Source organism: Syngnathus scovelli, chromosome 12 (assembly GCF_024217435.2).
Source record: "Syngnathus scovelli strain Florida chromosome 12, RoL_Ssco_1.2, whole genome shotgun sequence".
Lineage (NCBI taxonomy): Eukaryota > Metazoa > Chordata > Actinopteri > Syngnathiformes > Syngnathidae > Syngnathus > Syngnathus scovelli.
The window spans coordinates 3780998-3800219 of NC_090858.1; the positions used below are offsets into that span (position 1 = coordinate 3780998).

Consider the following 19222-nt stretch of genomic DNA (forward strand, 5'->3'; position numbering starts at 1 on the left):
AAAAAAAGAAACGCAATGGCGCCCTCTGGTGGCTCAAACTGATACAGGCACAATTCCAAAGGCTGTTAAATTGTCCAATTTACGTTGCGATTACGGAAATGTACTTAAAAGGTTAAGAAAATGTTGTCATCCTGCAAATAATACACTTTTATTGAAATAAAGTGTGACTAGTGATACATTTAGCCGCAATTCTTATTCCTAAAGGATTTTCTTCAGTGTAAAAAGTTTGGACATCTCTATTCAACACCGATGATGCTTCCTCAGCCATCCTAATAGGTTAAAGATACTTAGAAGGTGTTTGGATTCATTTGTTTGCCTAACAGTTAATTCAGCCAGTCATTAAGCTCCGTGCCGGGCTCAAAGCGGATTGAGCCTTCTGATGAGAACAACTATCTTCTCCTGCAAGAAGCAGATTTTTAATTAGCCTTACATGGGATCACATCATTTAATCTGTGATGTTCCAGGTAACCCAATTTTCAAATCTGCTGAGCTGCACTTGCCTGGGACTTAATAAAATCTCCCAACTACGGCGCGGCCGACATGTCGTGTTACAAAGGAACGACAAGGACAGCTGTTGAAGTAAATCTCTCAGAATGTGGCGCACACTTCCTGGGTGTGGAATTCTGGAGTGTAACCTAATTCAATCCACATTCACGTTGTTTGACATGAATGTTGATGATCACTGTGATTCTTAAATAAGCCATAATGACAGTTATTTAAAAAAAAAAAAAAATCTGTGTGTATTGTGTGTGTATTGTGTTTCAAATGCAGGCTGTGTCCAGATGTGATTGTGCATCGGACCACATAGTCATCATGGATTCTACATGCGTTTCTGATTGAACATCATGAAAAGCTTCTTTGGTTTGAGGATGCGAAATTTGAACCCCTCGTGAAAGTCTTTGAAACTCGCAGAAATATAAACTCCGCACATCTGTATATTACAACTCTTTATGATATTTATATGTGAACGCATATGATGCAGCAACATGGAGAAAACAATATAAAAATGCCTTCATGCTTATAGAGGCGGTTTCAGGATCTTCAGTTTCATAGGCTGGATCTCTGGTTTACTGCAAAGCCAACATATATCAAATACAGTATATTAATATTAAGATAATAAAATTCTAACAGCAAATATTTGGTGCACTGATTTAAGAACCCGCCGAAACATGTCAGGTAATGCACCTAAAATAATTTGTTTGAGATAAAAGAAACCAGTGAAGTGATTAAAAAGGAAAAACAAGATGAACTTAGTACAACTAACTGAAATATAGGTATCTGAAACTGGATTCTCAATACACATGAATGGGGAAAAGTGACGTCATTGTTCTAAAGTCGAAGTGACGTTGCAGCTTTGTCGTTTTGACCTCACACACACATTTCAAACTATTCAAAGTGTAAATACGAATGAAAGACGTTGGTATTAAAAATGGAAATGTATCGTTTTAAAGGTGAATGTGCTTGCCATAACTCCGTTGTGTCCACCAATTTCTAATAAAATATAATTCAATCAGAAACAATTGACTGTCATTTAAAGTGAGAATGAAATATTACCTCGTTATTAATATAAATATTTTCCCTTATTTTAATACACAAAGCGACTCAGTTGTGAGCAGGGGGAAAAAGCGCGAAAAAAAGTGACATTTTATGTGAGAAACTTCCCTAATTATAGTCACACGTGATCACTTTGACAGAAGGGAGCCGTCGTGTGCGTACCTCTTGTATCCTTCCGCCGCGATCAAATAATAACAGACTGTATTCCTCCTTTCTTTTCAAATATTGTTCTATATCACAATTAAGACTATATCATTATTTGTAAAATTTAGCTCTGCTCAAATAATCTTGTAATAGTCCGAATGAATTGAACCGAGGGACTACACGGCGAAGGCGGCAGGATACGTGTACTAAAAGCCCAGCCTGCTCTACCTTCTTTTTTCCTCGGTGGAGGCCATGATGGGAGCCTGAGTTCAGCTGGAGCGAGTAAAAAAGAAAGATGATTCCCCGGGACGGAGCTGTCAACGCAATCTGTGCATATTGCTGATTTTTGTATAGTCTGTATACATCTGAGGTGGAGCCTGTCACTTTTTTCCCTTCCCCGCGATGTTCTCGACGAGCGTTCGGTGACAATGTTGAATCGCTAAGGAGGTCTTTTTTGGATCGTAGCGAGCTAGCCTAGCTCCAACCTCCCCCCCGTCCGAGTGACTGGATACGGACTCCCCCCCCTCCCCCCTGCCCCCCCTTTCCTCCCGGGGTTACCAGTGAGTTTTCTTCTGGCTTCGGACCGAACCCGGGGCTTATTTTGTGGACAGCTGCATGTATTTCACTGGGGAGTATTTGGAAGAGCGACCGCGGGATTGGAAAAGTCGGGCCTTCGCCGAGGAGAAGCCGAGCAAGGCCCGTCTTTATGTTCCAGAGGAAGCCTGTCTAATCCCAACGAGCTCGGCTGGCTAGCCCCGAGGAGGACCCCCCTCCCCTCCCCTATCGAGTGGACCCGCCGTGTACCACCGAACCACCAAAAAGTCTGCTTTCATCATTTCCCCATAATAGACTCCTGTCAGCCGCTGCAATGACTGCCATTATTAAAGAAATTGTCAGCCGGAACAAAAGGAGATACCAGGAGGACGGCTTCGACCTGGATTTAACATGTATCCTTTCCTGCACTTTGTTATTTTACTCATTCATAACGCCGCATTGATGATGATTATTTATCTTACAATGAGAAATGTGAGAGGGAGCTAGCGCGGGGCTAACAGGGGTAAGGGGGGTGGGGGGGGGGGGGCTAGCTCGGGCTGTCATCAAGCGTGTTTGAAAGATGGTGGATCTGTCAAAGCGGCGTGCACTCATGTCACTGTCGTATCGCAGCAGAAAATTTTCTTACTAGACATCGTGCGTGTAACAAAATGCAAGGTAACCGGGTAGTGCTACTTTCAGCATTTTGGAGGCTCCTGTAAAAAAAACCCACATCTGGTTTATACTTGCATGTGATCTCTTAATAGCCTTGATAAAATGGAGTGGTAATCGATTTTTTTTTTACCAGTAGTCAAGTCATTTTCATAGATTTATATTAAGGCCGTATGATAGCTTAATTGAAAATCATGGGGACCGTTTTTTTCATTGCTATTTTAATTCTGGTAACACTTTTTAAGGTAACATGAAACTTTTAAACTATTGCAAGATTCTAGATGGACATCAATTTGGGCACCCAAGCACAACATTTGTGTGTGTGTGGGGGGGGGGGGGTCTGACTAGTCTAAAGGTATACTAGAGTTATGGTTATTTGTACATACATGTGTTGAGAGGATCGTATTTTTGCATTCTTAAAAAAATATATATATATATATTCCCTCCACAAGCATTTACAGCTTTGGTTATTCTGGCCACTCCAGTGACCCTTGGTCCTTATCTGTCATTCAAAGACCTCGGTGGTTGTGAAAATTCTATCATTGCCGTTATTTCTTTGTCATATATGACAGTTATTGTTTACATTTGACCAAAATTGCCAAACTGCGATCTTTTTTGGTTGGCGATATCCACTAGATGTAAATTGTGGTTGCATAATTGCAAAAAGTCATTAATCCTTCAATGGAACCTCAAAATTGTCTTGGAAGTATTTTTCCATCATTGGCTTCTTTTGGACATCTATTAATATTTGTATTTATTTCTTAAAATCCCTAAAAAGTCAGAACTTTGACTCCCTGAAGGTAGTCAGTTTTAACCCTTTCGTTTAGCACATTCAGTAAATCAAATTTTAATTCCAATTACAAGAGTATGGCCGTTAGTGAGATATTTTTTTATGTTGACATTTTAATTTTTTTTCCCATTATAATGGACTTTGTGCCTTATGGACCACAGCACACATATAGCATGTGAAAAAAAATTAATAGGTGCTTTTTGTAGGTTGCCTGGACGAGATATTGGCGTGCCAGTCGATTTAATTGATATATCTGATTGTTGATGAATAGTGTCTCTTGGTATTCGGATTGGATTACTGGGCTCCACTCGTTCGCTGTCTGGGAAAGTTCACCTAGACACGAGCTTTGGACAATATCGGAAAGCAATGATATTAAAGCAGGAGTTCAGAAAATTGTCCCGTCCATAACCGATTAACAAATGGCTTTTGGGAGAAGGGGGCTCTAATTGCTCTTACCGATTTTCTTTTTTTTTTTATCATAAAGCCTTCAGTGGTGCGCTCACATGGTTGTAAGAACAACTTTTGTCGATCTGGTGTGTCGGCTGTGGTTTTTGTTGCGGAACTATGTACCTTGCAGACTTCAGTCAGATGTTATCTGATGAAATGTGTCATGACTCCATGATTATTGCCTGCAAAGAGCTTGTGGTGAAGGGAAGGACGGGAGGGGGGGGGGTCATGTCCCTCCTAATGTGCAGGGGGAGGTCTCCATTTTAGTTTTTTACAATACGGGCCCTGTTATCACTTTTTTTTGCCGCTGCGTCTGAAACAATATGCAAGTTATGTAATACACCGTTAAAGTGGAGTTAAGCAGTGATCTCGTATCGGCCCTCTTTGCTCTTTTTCTTGACTACTCCCACTCTAATTCGCCCTCCCCGCTTGCCCCCTTTCCTCTCCCTCTTTCCTGTCCCCCCCCACCAACAACCCCCCCCCCCCCCCCTCTCTCTCTCTCTCTCCCTTGCTCAGTTGTATTTTGGCGTATGCTTAGAACCCAGTCGAGGGCTGGCTTTAAAAAGAAGGCGTTCCTACAAAAAAAAATTCCCTCCTACTTGGAGCTTCCGTCAGGGGGTCTTGCATATGCATTTCCTCCCAGCTGCAGAATCCAACCCCCCCCCTACCCCTCTACCAGTCCACCATGCCCTGGGCTGAGGCTCTCATGGGAGTTGTGGCGCTTTAAAAAAAAAAAAAAAATACAACCTTGAAATAGTCAGACTGGGATCACTTTGTCAGTTAGTTGAGGGAAAACAGAAGCCAGGGCAGTTTATTGACAGTGAGCAGTTTTCACCTAAATATATAAAAAAAAAAAAATCAACCTGTCACCATCTTTTTGAAATGCATTGTTGCAGGTACCACTTATTTAATTTTTACAGGCTGGTAAATTCATTCCCTCCTGTCGTTGAAATGGCGGAAAAATGACCACCTGGAAAAATTCGTCTTTTTTTTTCTGCCTCCCTAATTTCCGGTTCTGGCCCAGGGATCTGATGTGTAAGCGTTCCCGGCACTCTTGAGTCTAAAAATGGGTTTTAACATTCAAAGGAATATAAAACAAATCATGGTAGCCAACCGGTTAGCGTCTAGCCAGCTGTTGGCTAACGCTAGCAGCTAACTGCCTGGACTGCAAACTCAATTCCGTTTGGCAACTGACTCCAGCTTATATCCCAGAAACAAAATTCTATTTTAAACTACAGCTACTAATTCTATTTTTCCCCTCATCTTAACACTTCTTGATGCCGCTTGTCCTTTTTTTTTTTTTCAAAGTGTCTCGCAGTTCCGCTCCAACCGGTTGTGTTTGCACGCACAATTTGCAAAGATGAAAGTGTGTGTGTGTTTCCAGCTTTACTTTTCTCAGTAAAGGTCTTGACATTCACTAACACGGCTCAACAGCGATACGGGGAGAAAATCAAAAGCTGCTCAACATCAAAACGAGACGTATCCAATTAGAAACACTGAGCTTCCCCTATTTTGGACTCAGGAAGTGTGAGAAAAGGTTGCCCTTTAGTCACTGGTTAAAAGTGTGAAATCCCTCTGCTTTGCAGCGGCGAGCAGACTTCACTTTCAGGTAGGCGGCGGCGGCGCTCGCTCGCTCGCGCCAACTCCATTATTCTGTCTTCACGGCAACCTGACACTGATGCGCTCCTCTTTTAAGAGCGTATGTGTGTCACTGTATAATTGGCCCTGACGCTTCCCGCTACCCCCCCTCCCACCTCAGCCTCCCCCCCCCCCCCCCGCCCCTCCTGTGCTGCAGCCCCGTCGGATGACATCATGCCATTCGGAAAAAAAGGCAGTCGAGCTGCGCACAAGGCGGTGCAGTGCCCCTTTCTTCCGTTTACTGGCCGTTCCATTAGGTACGCCTCACTAACGCAAGATGGTTCGAAGGTTTTTATGGATATGAAAATGGATGGATGGATGATAGTGTTGATTGATAAATATTTATTGGAAGTCCGTCCCTTCAGGCTTTTGCTGTTTAGAGATGCTCGTTTATTAATAATGGTTGTTTCCATCTAACTCAGGAGATTCTTTCACCTCTGCCACCAACAAGCTATTTTTTCTCGGTTTTTTTTTTTGTTTTTTTCGTCAGAGCTCAAAGATGGTCTTGCCTAAAAAAATCCCACTAGAGCAGCTCTGAGAAACCGTAACAAACGTTGTCATGACCTAGGAATCAATATTCAATCGATCATTTCATCTGAACCTGAACTGTTTTTTTTTGTTTTTTTTTAATTCTCTAGACAAATGCAAACAAGACAGTGTGGAAGCCAATCAGCCAATTCGAAACAGGAAAAAAAAACTGTTGTTGTGAAAGCACCCTCAAATCCACCTTTTATTTCCTTCACTCTTGTACTTAGTGTGAACTTGAAGAACTGAGCGGATCATCTCCACCATACCTTAACTGTGCAATATTTCCCCCAGGGGACCCGAAGAACATAGCAAAAGCGGTCCCCGACGCGTGCGAACTGAACTCCACCGAGACACTCTCGTGTTGCAGGCCTCGCTGATATAACGTTTACGCTCTAAAAATACACACAGGTCATGAAGCCTCTCCTCTCGTTCGCCCACATGTGGTCCAGGCTCGGGCAGGAGCGCAGTTCTTCATGTCCTTCCTCCTCACCGTCAAGGCCATCTGTCACAACACGCCAATACACACATGCGGATCAGCGTCGCTCCTGCGCTCTCATCTCGCCGCCACTGTAATGACACGGCGCTATTGACGCCGCCCTCGAAACTTTGTCACGGTCCGCTGCCCGGCTCGCGTACTTGCTCATTTCTAGCGATGGACGTGTCTCGTTAAATAGCCCAACAAATAATTCATTGTGTTACATCGCCGGCCATTCGGAAAAAAAAGGCTACTGTTCCTTGACCCCTGAGCAGATATCTACCCAAACATCATCGCCATGGGCTTTCCAGCAGAGCGACTCGAAGGCGTGTACAGGAACAATATCGACGACGTAGTACGGTGAGTCGCCGCGCTCCCGCCGACAACTCTGCTCGTCCTCGTTTCCTAACTTTGTTCCTCTGCCGTCAACAGGTTTTTGGATTCAAAGCATAAAAACCATTACAAAATCTACAACCTGTAAGTATCTCCTCACAGTTGATCTCCTCCACTCTTTCCTGATTTCTGACTGGATGTTCACGTTTCAGCTGCGCAGAAAGACACTACGACGCTGCCAAATTTAACTGCAGAGGTACGCCGCTCGCTCGGCCATTGCCAAAACTTTGCATCTGCGCATGGAAAAATTGACCAAAAATTGTTCCACACTGTGACTCACGGGCTTGTAAAAAAAAAAATCAAAACACCACAATGTGTGTCTTGCCTCTTCCAGTTGCACAGTACCCCTTCGAAGACCACAACCCCCCTCAGCTGGAGCTGATCAAGCCCTTCTGCGAAGACTTGGACCAGTGGCTCAGCGAGGACGACAATCACGTGGCGGCCATCCACTGTAAGGCCGGCAAGGGCCGCACCGGCGTGATGATCTGCGCCTATCTCCTCCACCGCGGCAAGTTCCAGGAGGCCCAGGAGGCGCTCGACTTTTACGGTGAAGTCAGGACAAGGGACAAGAAGGTGAGGAGTCCCAAGGGCTGATTTTTATTATTTTTTTTCTTCCCAAATCCTCTTTCGGCTGCAGGAAAAAATTGTTAATAAAATGACCACTTTAAAAAAAGAGCTAATGTCATCCAATTAATTTGTTTAATCGGTTTGGCCCGAGGCTTGTAGGTTAAGGTCAAGAATGCTGGACATGGAAAATTAAAGGCGTCTTTCTGCAAAGACTGTCATACACTCAAATTGTTTTACAAAGTCACAATTTACCTTCAGTGTAAAAAAAATAAATAAAAAATGCAGTTACTCTGAGCCTTGAGAATGCGAGTGTGGGAGAATTGTGCTACACTTAGCTGGTTTGTGTTTGAGGGGGAGAGGCTCGGCACTCGGGCGGAGAGAGCAACACAATCTCTGCGCAGCAAAGAAAAAAAGAAAACATTGGTAACATTGTGACTGATGTCAATTTGATAATAGTCATTCGCTTGTTGCCAAAGCGAGAGCAAAACACAGCGAGCACACACACACACAACCTGCTGCTCCCCAAGTATGTATATTTGGCTTTATTCTACGACTTTCTTTTCTCAATTTTACAGCAGTACGATATATATATATAATTGCCCGCCTTGTTTGTCCTCTCTGAACCCGTGATGCTTTTTTTGCCAGGGAGTGACCATCCCCAGCCAGCGCCGCTATGTCTACTACTACAGCTACCTACTGAAGAACCAGCTGGAGTACAAGCCGGTGGCGCTGCTCTTCCACAAAATGGTCTTCGAGACGCTGCCCATGTTCAGCGGGGGCACCTGCAGTGAGTCACCCGCGCACATATGCTCGCGTTTCAACCTTTCCGAGCCACGCGCGTATCGTCCCACCCACGCTGCGTTTTTAGTATCGCTGGACGCTCGTCGTCCTTTTTGGAAGCAAATTGGAGCGAGGCATCCTCGCTTCTTATTGATGAGGCCCTCCGCTTTTACTCCACTTCAAGGTCGACTTGACCTTTAGCTAATGAAGCTTTTTAGATATTATTAGCGCTCGGCTGCCTCGTGGGGCTTCCGAATGGCAGACCTGCCTTTACTGTTAATTCGTTATCATTTCTTTAAATCGCCAGACAGACGTTGAATTCCTTTTATTGTTTTAATGATTATATTTAACACAATTGTGACATTGCAGTGACCTGTTTTGGGCTGAACTGTCTGTGCATTTCCATGTCTGCTCTGTTTATGGTGGCATAGCAAACAATAACCCTTTTGTGTTAACTCGTCGTACATGTCCAACTCACACAATTCTGTCTTGTATGTAAACGCTGTGGTCCAAAAACTCATCTGTAAAAGATGTCTGTGGCTTCCTTTTTTCTTAACCGGATGGATTGTGGCTTTTGATTCCTAATCCTCCTTTTTCTTGCTTTAAGAAAAAAAGATGGACCTATTCTGAGTGATCAAAGTCAACACATCAAAAGTGTCATACAAATTATAGCGATATCATTTTTCCGTCAATGTTTTGTAACTGTGACTTTTGAAGTTTTATTTTTGTGCTCCCATGGGCCATATATGGCCCACGGGCTACAAGTTTCCCACCCCTGCCTTAAATGTTTTGGTCCAGAGTGAACTCCCACCCCCCTTGTAAATATATCTGTAAATATTTGTGTCCACTTCTTCTTGTGTTTGTGCCTGCTGTGCTCTCCCTCGAGAACACCCCCCCCCTTGCAGTCGGGCGCCGATTGTGACCACCGTCTCCCTTTTTTCCCCTCTCTTAAGGAGACAGTACCGTTAAAAACAGGAGCGAGCCGACCCCTCAGGGCTTCAAGAAAGGGAATTGGCATTGGGGTAAATGAGCCTTTCATCCATTTTATTTTTTTCTATTCCATTCATTTTCTTTTGCCAGGCCCCAGAGATCCAGCATCCGCAGGCAGGACCCAATCTTTAGGTAGCAGACGTATTTGCCTGGCAGGAAAAACACCAAGCTATCAGAATAGGGTCCTGCATCTCTGGTTTTGGGTCTTCTCACGTGTAGCATGTTGCTCTTGTCTTTTTATTTTTTAATGTCGGTGCATTTGCATGCATCCACTCACGTAATAACACATTGGCGCCCTCGCTCGTCTTTGGCCGCTAAAAGCCTCCTCGCTCACCATCACGCCTCGTATGTGTGGCGTCCTCGCCGCCGCCTCTTGCAGATCCCCAGTTCGTCGTGTACCAGCTCAAAGTGAAGATCCACACATCCAACCCCACCCACACCCGGCGCGAGGACAAGCACATGTTCTTTGAGTTCCCGCAGCCCCTGCCCGTGTGCGGCGACATCAAGGTGGAGTTCTTCCACAAACAGAACAAGATGATGAAGAAGGTCAGTGCATATATTGGTGCTGGTATTTTTTTCTTGAAGGCAAATAAACAGCTCCCTCAAATAATTATTTTTTTTTCCCCCCCCGTCAAGTCGTAATGGTCTTGTTTTATAGATGCTATTATTCAAACATGGACGTAAAGGAGACATTTTATGGAAAATTGACTTTTTAACTGCTTGTATACAATGAGGTGGATCTCTGAAGAGCCTGCCCGCATATTAGGTGTAAAATTACACAACCTAGTTAATTTTATCTAAAAATGGCTAATATTTAAAGCGTCAATCAGAAATTATTGCTAATAGTTCATTTTTTATATACAGCGAAATATAATCTTTGCTTGAACCTGCTTCTTTTCCATTCCAGGACAAAATGTTTCACTTCTGGGTAAACACCTTCTTCATCCCCGGGCCGGAGGAAGGCGTGGAGAAATTGGAGAATGGCGCGGTGAACAACGCTGATAGTCAGCAGGGCGGCGGGAGCGGCAGCCAGGTCCAACAACAGCTTCAGCCGCCGAGCAACGCCGAGTGCAGGGACGGAGGCGGCGGCGGCAGCAGGGACGGCAGCGACAGGGACTACCTCATCCTGACGCTGACCAAAAATGACCTGGACAAGGCCAATAAGGACAAAGCCAACCGCTACTTCTCGCCAAACTTCAAGGTAATCTGTCACGGGGAAATTTGAACACCTCCCAGTTACTGATGTCGGTTTTCGTTTTTCCTACCCCATCTTAGGTGAAGTTGTATTTCACTAAAACCGCAGAGGAGCCTTCGAATTCCGAGGCGAGCACTTCGACATCCGTCACGCCGGACGTCAGCGACAATGAGCCAGACCATTACCGATACTCTGACACCACTGACTCTGATCCGGAAAACGAACCTTTTGACGAAGAGCAGCACACGCAAATCACAAAAGTGTGAACTCTTTTTAAATAAGAAAATTTAAAAACAACAAACAGCAAGAGAAGAAATTATACAACAGAGAAAAAAAAAAGGAGTAAACTTGAATATAAACTTAAAAGAAGAACCTTTTTGTCCCTTAAGCCCCCCCCCCTCCCCCAACCCAGATGGCAATAGGATATCATCATGTCAAATGCCAATTTTAGGGGGAAAAAAAGATGAATTATCCTGACCAATATATTGTTTTTTTTTTTCTTTTTATTCCCCCTCCCCCCCTTTTTGCGTGGACATCTACCACGCGCAAGGTATTGACACTGTTGCCCAATGGGGAAAAGGTGCTGTAGCTATAAAAAAAACAAAAAAAACAAATGTGTTTATATCTATATACATACGTATATGTATATACATATATATACATTCATATATAAAGGATTTGTGTGTGTGCGTGCGTGTGTGTCAAAGACAATGGAAAGAAAGAGAGTACCACAATCAGGAGAGACGGGAGTTGAAGTCAAGGACGATCTACTTGGGACATTGCTGCTCCTTCTCCTGTCCAAAAACCAAGGCCAGTGCTGCAGTCACTTTGCTTCACCCTTCCTCCTCCTCCTCTTCCTCCTCCTCCTCTTTTACTCCTCCCTCTCCTCCTTTACTGTGAATGCTTCTTGTGCTCTTTGCAGGCTGTCTCACGTGACTTTTTTTGGCCTTTGTGCAGTGCAAACTGCATGCGGGCCGTGGGTTGGGGGGGGGGAAGGGCAAGGGTGGGTTCGAGGGGTGGGCTGGGCCTGGGGGGGGGGTCGAAGAGGCTGTGATGATGTCTAAAAGCATTGCCATTCCTGTTCCCACTGTGTATACGTTTAAATTATGCAGAACAAGGCATCCCATGTAATTGTTAATGTTTTTTTTATCCTAAGATAATAAAAATATAATACATAAAAAACAGCAGGGGGAAATGCGTGCTTGGGATATTCGATTTTTTAAAAAAGTTTGTGTATGGATTCTTGTAAGGGTATGTATTAATATAAACAGTCGAAAGAAAAGAAACTTTAAATGTTTAAACCTTGACGAGGAAATCACAAATTGAATTTATTGTTATATAAAACAATTTGCTTAGTGTTATTTTACTATTTTATATTAGTTGTATGAACTCCATCTTTAAAAAGAACACCATAGCAGGTAGTTGTGGCTTCCTGCGTTTAAAGGTCAACGCAACAAACAGTGGGTGGGGAGGAAACGGAAATTTTGTCAAATTTCAAATACAAACGTGAATTAAATCACCGCAGCAGATCATGGAAATATATATATTTATATTTTTTTTTTCATAGATATTTTTACAGCATACACATAAAAATAAATAGCAAAATCATTTGCATGCAGTGGCACCATCTTACTTCACTTCTTCCTTTTCCAACTAGCATACCAAACTTGACCTCCTGGTGAGGACAACGAGCGAACTAGCACATTGCCCTTAAGCCGGAGATCAAGGATGTTGAGTCGATGCGTTCTGTGGTCCACATGAAATGAGAAAAGAGGAGGAAGAGGACTGCTCCACTTTGGAGTCTCTCTCCCCAACGAAAGAGTAACAGGATTAGCGGGCATGTCTCTTGTGATAGTAGAGAGTGGCGAGACCCCGACTAAAGCCGCCCTCCTCCTCCTCCTCGACAGTCTCCTGATAATAACCTATGAATGTCTGATTATAGGAACATATACATCCACATAATCCGCCTTCTGCTTTATTAAGATGTTCCCTCAATGCGCTTGATGGTGACATCAAAGCTTGTTACATTTAGAGTGGAAAAATGAGTATGCTGCCGTGGACCCAGCCGGACTGCAGAGAAACCGCAGGCACAGGTACAATTTTATTTTTTAAATGATTTCTTTGTTGTAAATCAGAACATGAGATGAAAATTTGTTACACAACTCTTGATTTAGCATTGATGCTAGTTGGGGTTGTCATGGTGATGATTCTACGAAGAACACTTATTTAAATATATATTTTAGAAGATTATGGTCCAAGGATTGGCTTCTGAAAATTTGGGGAAACCCTGTTTTACATAATCTGGCAGATTGCCACGGGTTGGGTGGGTGGGGTTGGGCCTAACCGGTAAAAAAAAAAAAAAAAGGGGGTCGTGTCACTACATGCTGAGTGAGGCCTTTTATTTGGGTCACATTGAGGTTGGATTACACAGTTTCCACCTTTCTCAAACTTCGGTCTGCAATATTGCGATCAAATTGTCAATCTGTGTCAGCACAAAACTAGAAAGCCATAAAATGTCAAGAAAGCCTCCTAGACCACCCAAACTTTATTCACTTTTGCGGGTTGTAAATTCTCAGTGTCACAATTGACGACTCTAAGTGGGGGTGATAGTAAAAATGGTTCTGTTGGACTCGAGAGTCTTGTGGGTAACGCTGGGGGTGGAGGGGGGGGGTGACCACCAAATATGCAGATTTACACGTCGTATTATGACCAAAATGAGGGGGTGGGCGGTGTCTGTTGTAGTCTGGCCTACAAAGAAGATAAATCCAAGCTGGTAACCCCATTTCCCTTCCATCTGTTGGTAGCACGGCCGCACTCACCAGGACCCGGCAACCCCCCCCCCCCCCCCCCCCCCTCCGTCCTTTCCCCTCTGCCTTCATCTCCCCATCCCTTCGTGTTCTCTCCACGCGCAGCTGTGTTGCGTTTGGATTAGGCCGAGAATAAAACAGGAAGTAGAAATTAAACAAAAAAGCTTAAACACACATGGAGCACCGCGCACACTCACGCTGGCCCTCCGTGTAGCAAAGGGGGTCTGTGGAAAGTACACACCCACCCACACGCACACACATAATAAATATGCTTGAGAATGTACAAAGTCCTAGCCAGCCTCCCACCGTCTCCCCATAAAGACAGCGAGGACCACAGGCGTAATATTGGATCAGTGCACTGTGCCCACACTGGTGCTCACACATATGGCATATGTGTGTGTGTGTGTGTGTGTGTGTGTGTGTGTGTGTGTGTGTGTGTGTGTGTGTGTGTGTGTGTGTGTGTGTACATGCATTCCTCCTCCTCTTCTTCACGGTGGTCTGCGGAGGAGGAGGGAAAGGGAGGAGTCAATAATAAGCATGCAAAGCAAAAAGTCCTAACGTATATTCATGCTCATTATATTAATGCTGAGAATATATGCTAATTTCCTTTAGCCTGACTTTGGTGTTTTGCATTATATGTTAGCATTAAGCTAATGCACTTTGGCTGGCAAACTATCCGACTACTTTTAAATATGGTTTGGTTCAATATTTTGGTGTTATGTTATATCCTCTGCTTGAATGTGTGGAATTTTTTCAAGTTACATCAATGCTAATTTCCATTAGCTCGACTATGGCGTTTTGCATTATATGTTAGCATTAAGCTAATGCACTTTGGCTGGCGTTAAACTATCGGACTACTTTTAAATATAGTTTAACATTTTGGTGTTATGTTATACACTGCTTGAATGTGTGTTTGGAATTTTTTCAAGTTAGCAGTACATCAATGCTAATTTCCGTTAGCTCGACTATGGCGTTTTACATTATTGCGGTTGTACAAGCTGAACTGCTTGTCGATGGATAAACTAAGTACTTTGAGTTGATTGCCAAAAAAACTCATGCACCTTATGACTCACTGTGTGTGCTAGTGTGTGTGTGTATATTCTCATTAATGTTTATGTGTTCGTGTAGGAAACACATGGAAATACTTTTTGCTCTCAATGCCCTTGACCCCTCCTCTTCCTCGACACACTCATACATGTACTGTATGATCAATGTGGTGGATGTATAGCATCTATTGTGCAGGACACTCTGCAGCATAGCCGGAAGCAAAAGAGCACAGCATTATTATAACACACACACACCCACACACACACAGTCCGCAAGAGGAACTTGCATTATGTTTAGCTTGGCTTTGAGTAGTTGGAACCTAAAGCAACGGAAAGTCCTTTTCCTGCAGGCTTTGTAATACATACATTTCTGTACTATCCCATATGTCCTTGTACATAGATCTAAGTACGTGCACACACACACACACACACACACACACACACACACACACACACACACACACACACACACATACAAGAGGACAGATGGCCCACATGTAGCAAGCACAGTGTGCACAATACAGCACAGTTTAGTTTCCTAACCCAAGCGTACTGACGTTGCACATATACGGGACGTTCGCACCAAGTTTTGTTATTTAGCATATAATCGCTCATGAATATTATTTTTTTCAGATTTTAGAAACCAAGTCTGAAAGATGTACAATACATATTTGCATATAGGAAATATTCTATTCCAATCACATCATTCTGAATATCTTAATATTTAAGATATTTTTCAGACTTTTTTTTATATATATAGCTCTAATACCTGATGCTTTGACAGGGGTGTGTAGACTTTTTATATCCTCCCTTCTATCCTTTTGGCAGGCTTTGTTGTCTACCTGACTCCCATCCAGAAGTGAGGGAGCGTGGGTAATCCCACCCCCCCCCGCTTCCTCCTCCTTCATCTCGTGTCATCGGGAGGCTAATGTGAATCAGTCCCACGATGACGACGACACACCCTAATCCCGACGGCGCTAACTGATACCCGTGCCCTACGCCTTGCCCCCACCACAAACGCGACCCCTGTGACCCCGCCCCCCCCCTTCCACCAGCTGGCAGTTATTTATCACATGACTGGCGTGAGAGCAGATAATTGACATGTTGACATTTGGCCAAAGCGAGTTTGAAATGCAACATTGTCACTTTGTCATTTTGCAGATTGATTCGATATTCATTCCTTGGCGGAGGTCTTGGCTTTTTGTGGGTGGGTACTGTGGCTTCATCAATGCTTAGCAAGAGGAAGCTTGTTTACATAATTTTTTTCTTTCACAAGACAATGATGCCAGTTGTTAGCCAGGTCCCCCGCCGTCAAAATGAATAACTACACGCTGACAAAATGGAATCCTACTGCACCAAAGAAGAATTTATTGTGTAGTGAAGTACTTCTAGTGTTTAATTAATAACTGTTTCGGGTGTTTAATTACAAACCGGGTGGCCGTAAATCCCAAATTTGACCTTATTTGAAACAATGACTTTGATTTTATAAAATGCTTGTGTTCTGAAAACATTTATTCACATTTAAGAAAAATTTTTTTTGCACAAATGTATTCTCATGTTAGCAAGCGGGGGTCATCTAAACCGGATCTGCGCTTGAGAGGCAGTGGGCGTAATCTGGAGCTGGCTTTGTACTGGCCAGATTAAAGTCATCATGTTTTAAACCGTTCTCACGGCCACAATATGCCTCCCATTGCCACTCTGCTACTTCTCAACTGAGTGTGTGTGTGTGTGTGGAGATCTCCTGTCACACACGCACACCGTGGCGGGTTCACGAAAAGGACACCTTCCTCGCTATTTCTGAAAGCGGGAGCTTGAGCACATTATCTGAGACGACTGGTGCATGTTCTATTCATCTATTAATTTGCCATCAGCGCCAGCGTATCGTTGCCGCCGTTTGAGGGGAAACAGCTGCTAATCCTAATCCCAATGCCCCCCGCGCCCCCAATCCCCCTGCTATATAATGTCAAATCAGAGCAAAAAAAAAAAAAAAGATCCATGAGGACTGCTTTGAGTGGCGGGCTCCAAATAAGCAACCCTTCATTGCATCATGTACTATATGTGCTGCATTCCAGTACAGTAGTTTTAATGTATTATTATTATTTATATTATTATATGTGCTGCATTCGAGTACAGTAGTTTCAATTAATTATTTTTTTAATTATTTTAATTGATTATTTATTTGCCTCAAGTAAAAAAAACTATACTTTATTATTATTTATATTATATGTGCTGCATTCGAGTACAGTAGTTTCAATTAATTATTTTTAAAATTATTTTAATTTATTATTATTATTTGCCTCAAGTAAAAAAAAAAAAAATACTATACTTTATTCTAAAAGTACAAACATCACGACCAAAATTTGACCATAACCAAAAACAAATTTGTCAATTTTTTTTCTAATTCCTTTCTCTGTTGTAATTAAATAATTAAAGGACAAAGTGTAAGGCAGAACATGTGACGTGAAGTTGTTTTTTATTTTATTTTTTCAAAAACAGCTGATTAATCGTTTGTCGGACTCTTATCCAGCCAAATATCGTAATCGACATCTGCCTCAAAAAGTCCCTAATAGTGTCAATTTTTTTATGTTCACTAAAAATATGAGCCAAAGAAATCCAAGCAGTTGCCACCGTACAGTACAAGCGCCCGCCTCCATTCTCAACGTTGCCACCTCAAACGTACACGCCTGCATTACATCTCCTTGAGCAGAGCTCCAAAACAAGCAGGTACGCTTTCTTTGTGTCCGCGTGTGCGTATCAAGCGAGGCCTTCCGCTAGATTTATCGTGTGTGTGAGTGAGGGCCTCGAAGCAGCTCGACCTCTGGTGCCATCTGTCCGTGACGGGGCAGAAATGCAAATGGGAACCGAGTGGCACAATAATACGCCGGGCTCTCCATTAAGAGCGGCCTACAGATATAAACTAGGTCAGACGGACCAGCAGCCAGCTGTGTGTGCGTGCGCGTGTGTGTACATGTGTGTGTAATACGGCACACGCGCCTCTTTGTGTGTGGAAACGGCGGCTATACATGTGTGCATCGAGAAGCGGGGGGGGGGATGGGCTTCCAGTTCCAATAATATGCATACTGAACACACTCCTTCATCCATTAGATGATCAGTCCCATCATTTCTTGTCCTCTACACGTTCTTTATGGTCCACGTTTTGGCAAGCCAAGCTCAGGAAACGGCCCCAAAAAAAAAAAAGAGGGCGGTGTGACAAATAAAGGCTCTTATCCGAGGGCCGAAATTAGACCGCAGCCGGAGCGACGCTGATAGGCGGCGCATTAAAACTCTCGAAAAGAGAGAGGGGGGGGGGGAAATGGAACGAGCCGACTGGGTGATGCAACGGCGAGGCAACGCTGGCATAATGCAGACAGATGCGTCCTGCTCTCTCGCATCGCTGCGACGACGCCTCTGAATTATGAATGAGGCCTCCTGCACCTCCCTCAATGTAAAAAAAAAAAAAAAAAAACCTTCTCCGACTCATACGAAGGAGCGATGGCGTCGGTAGTCTCGCACCTCGCTCCCGAAATATCTTTGAGGGCTTATTGGAGGGCCCTGCTTAAATCCCTTTTGTGTCTGTGGACATGCTCAAACAAAGCAGATGGCTTCTTGAGTGTGCGTGGAAGACAATTACCGCTGCCGCATCTCCAGACCACCAAGGCGGTTTTTAAGTGCTTTGTGGTCATTTAATGCAACGCTACCTCCAAGGTCGAACTCAATCTATTCAGCTATGCTGGGCCGGAAATTTCTCAACTCCACCTATTTGGCAGTACAACATCTTTCCCGGGCTGCTAAATCGATTAAACAATCATATTTTTATTTTTCAGTATATTTAGCAGATTTTATGAAGTTTCTAATTGCTGTAACAATGATGCTAATTTACGTTAGCTTAGCATTTTGCACCAACTAATGGATTTATATGGTAGCTTATAGTTGCTTCTTGCTTCTCTAATGTGCTGAGTTCTTCCCAGTTGAGCTCATTACTGCCTGGTATGTTGTGGCAATATGTGGTACTACACCAAAAGCATGAAATTAAAAATAATAATTTGTATACTGTACTTTAAAAGGTACAAATAACAATAGCTCAAACCGTCAACAGACAAATGTCGCTATTTTGACATAGAGGCCACTGAAGTGGCGTCGTGACATGAATTTTTTTTTTTTATATATATTGCAGCTGGCAAAACGAGGCTGAATAATGAATGCTCGCATGCCTCTCGCAATCATCGCCGACATGAGTCGTCTATTTATAGGCCGCTCAAACATTTCCTCCTCCTCCTAGCTGCTAACTTTCTCTGTTTTTTCCTTTAATCCTCCGACTGATCTGGGCCTCCGATTGCACATGCGGTCCAGTCACGGGGGAGCGTTCTCATTTCCTGCCGTTTGGTCTTCTCCAACCAAACGGCCCCCTCGTCCTCCTCCTCCACTCCTTGAATTCTCTGGCATTCTTCGGACGGAGATGTCCCTAGTGACTTTCTTGAGGAGCTTTTTTTCTGTTTGAGCCAGGAGGACCAGTACCAAAACAACAAAATAAAGTGCATGGGGGATGGATGGGATGGGGGGGGGCACATGTGGCGTGCGTGCGGAGCCCTGCTAGCAGGGTGATGCATGAAGTTAGATGAAAAGGTGACATGAGGTTAATATTTTCCAGGCGGGCGGGTGGGAGGT

The 19222-nt window shown here is 43.6% G+C and overlaps 1 protein-coding gene across 2 annotated transcripts; it reads left to right on the forward strand.

Moving 5' to 3' along the window:
- Window positions 1-1919: 1919 nt before the first annotated feature.
- LOC125978447 (phosphatidylinositol 3,4,5-trisphosphate 3-phosphatase and dual-specificity protein phosphatase PTEN) lies at window positions 1920-11888 on the forward strand. Of its 2 annotated transcripts, XM_049735801.1 has the most exons (10): window positions 1921-2645; window positions 7055-7139; window positions 7212-7256; window positions 7325-7368; window positions 7507-7745; window positions 8385-8526; window positions 9473-9541; window positions 9889-10055; window positions 10417-10710; window positions 10785-11888. In XM_049735801.1, the coding sequence occupies exons 1-10, from the start codon at window positions 2567-2569 to the stop codon at window positions 10968-10970; spliced, it is 1350 nt and encodes a 449-aa protein (XP_049591758.1). In that variant the 5' UTR covers window positions 1921-2566; the 3' UTR covers window positions 10971-11888. The 2 variants fall into 2 exon arrangements, with proteins under 2 accessions (XP_049591759.1, XP_049591758.1); XM_049735802.2 differs by lacking the exon at window positions 9473-9541 and having other exon boundaries at window positions 1920-2645.
- Window positions 11889-19222: the final 7334 nt, after the last annotated feature.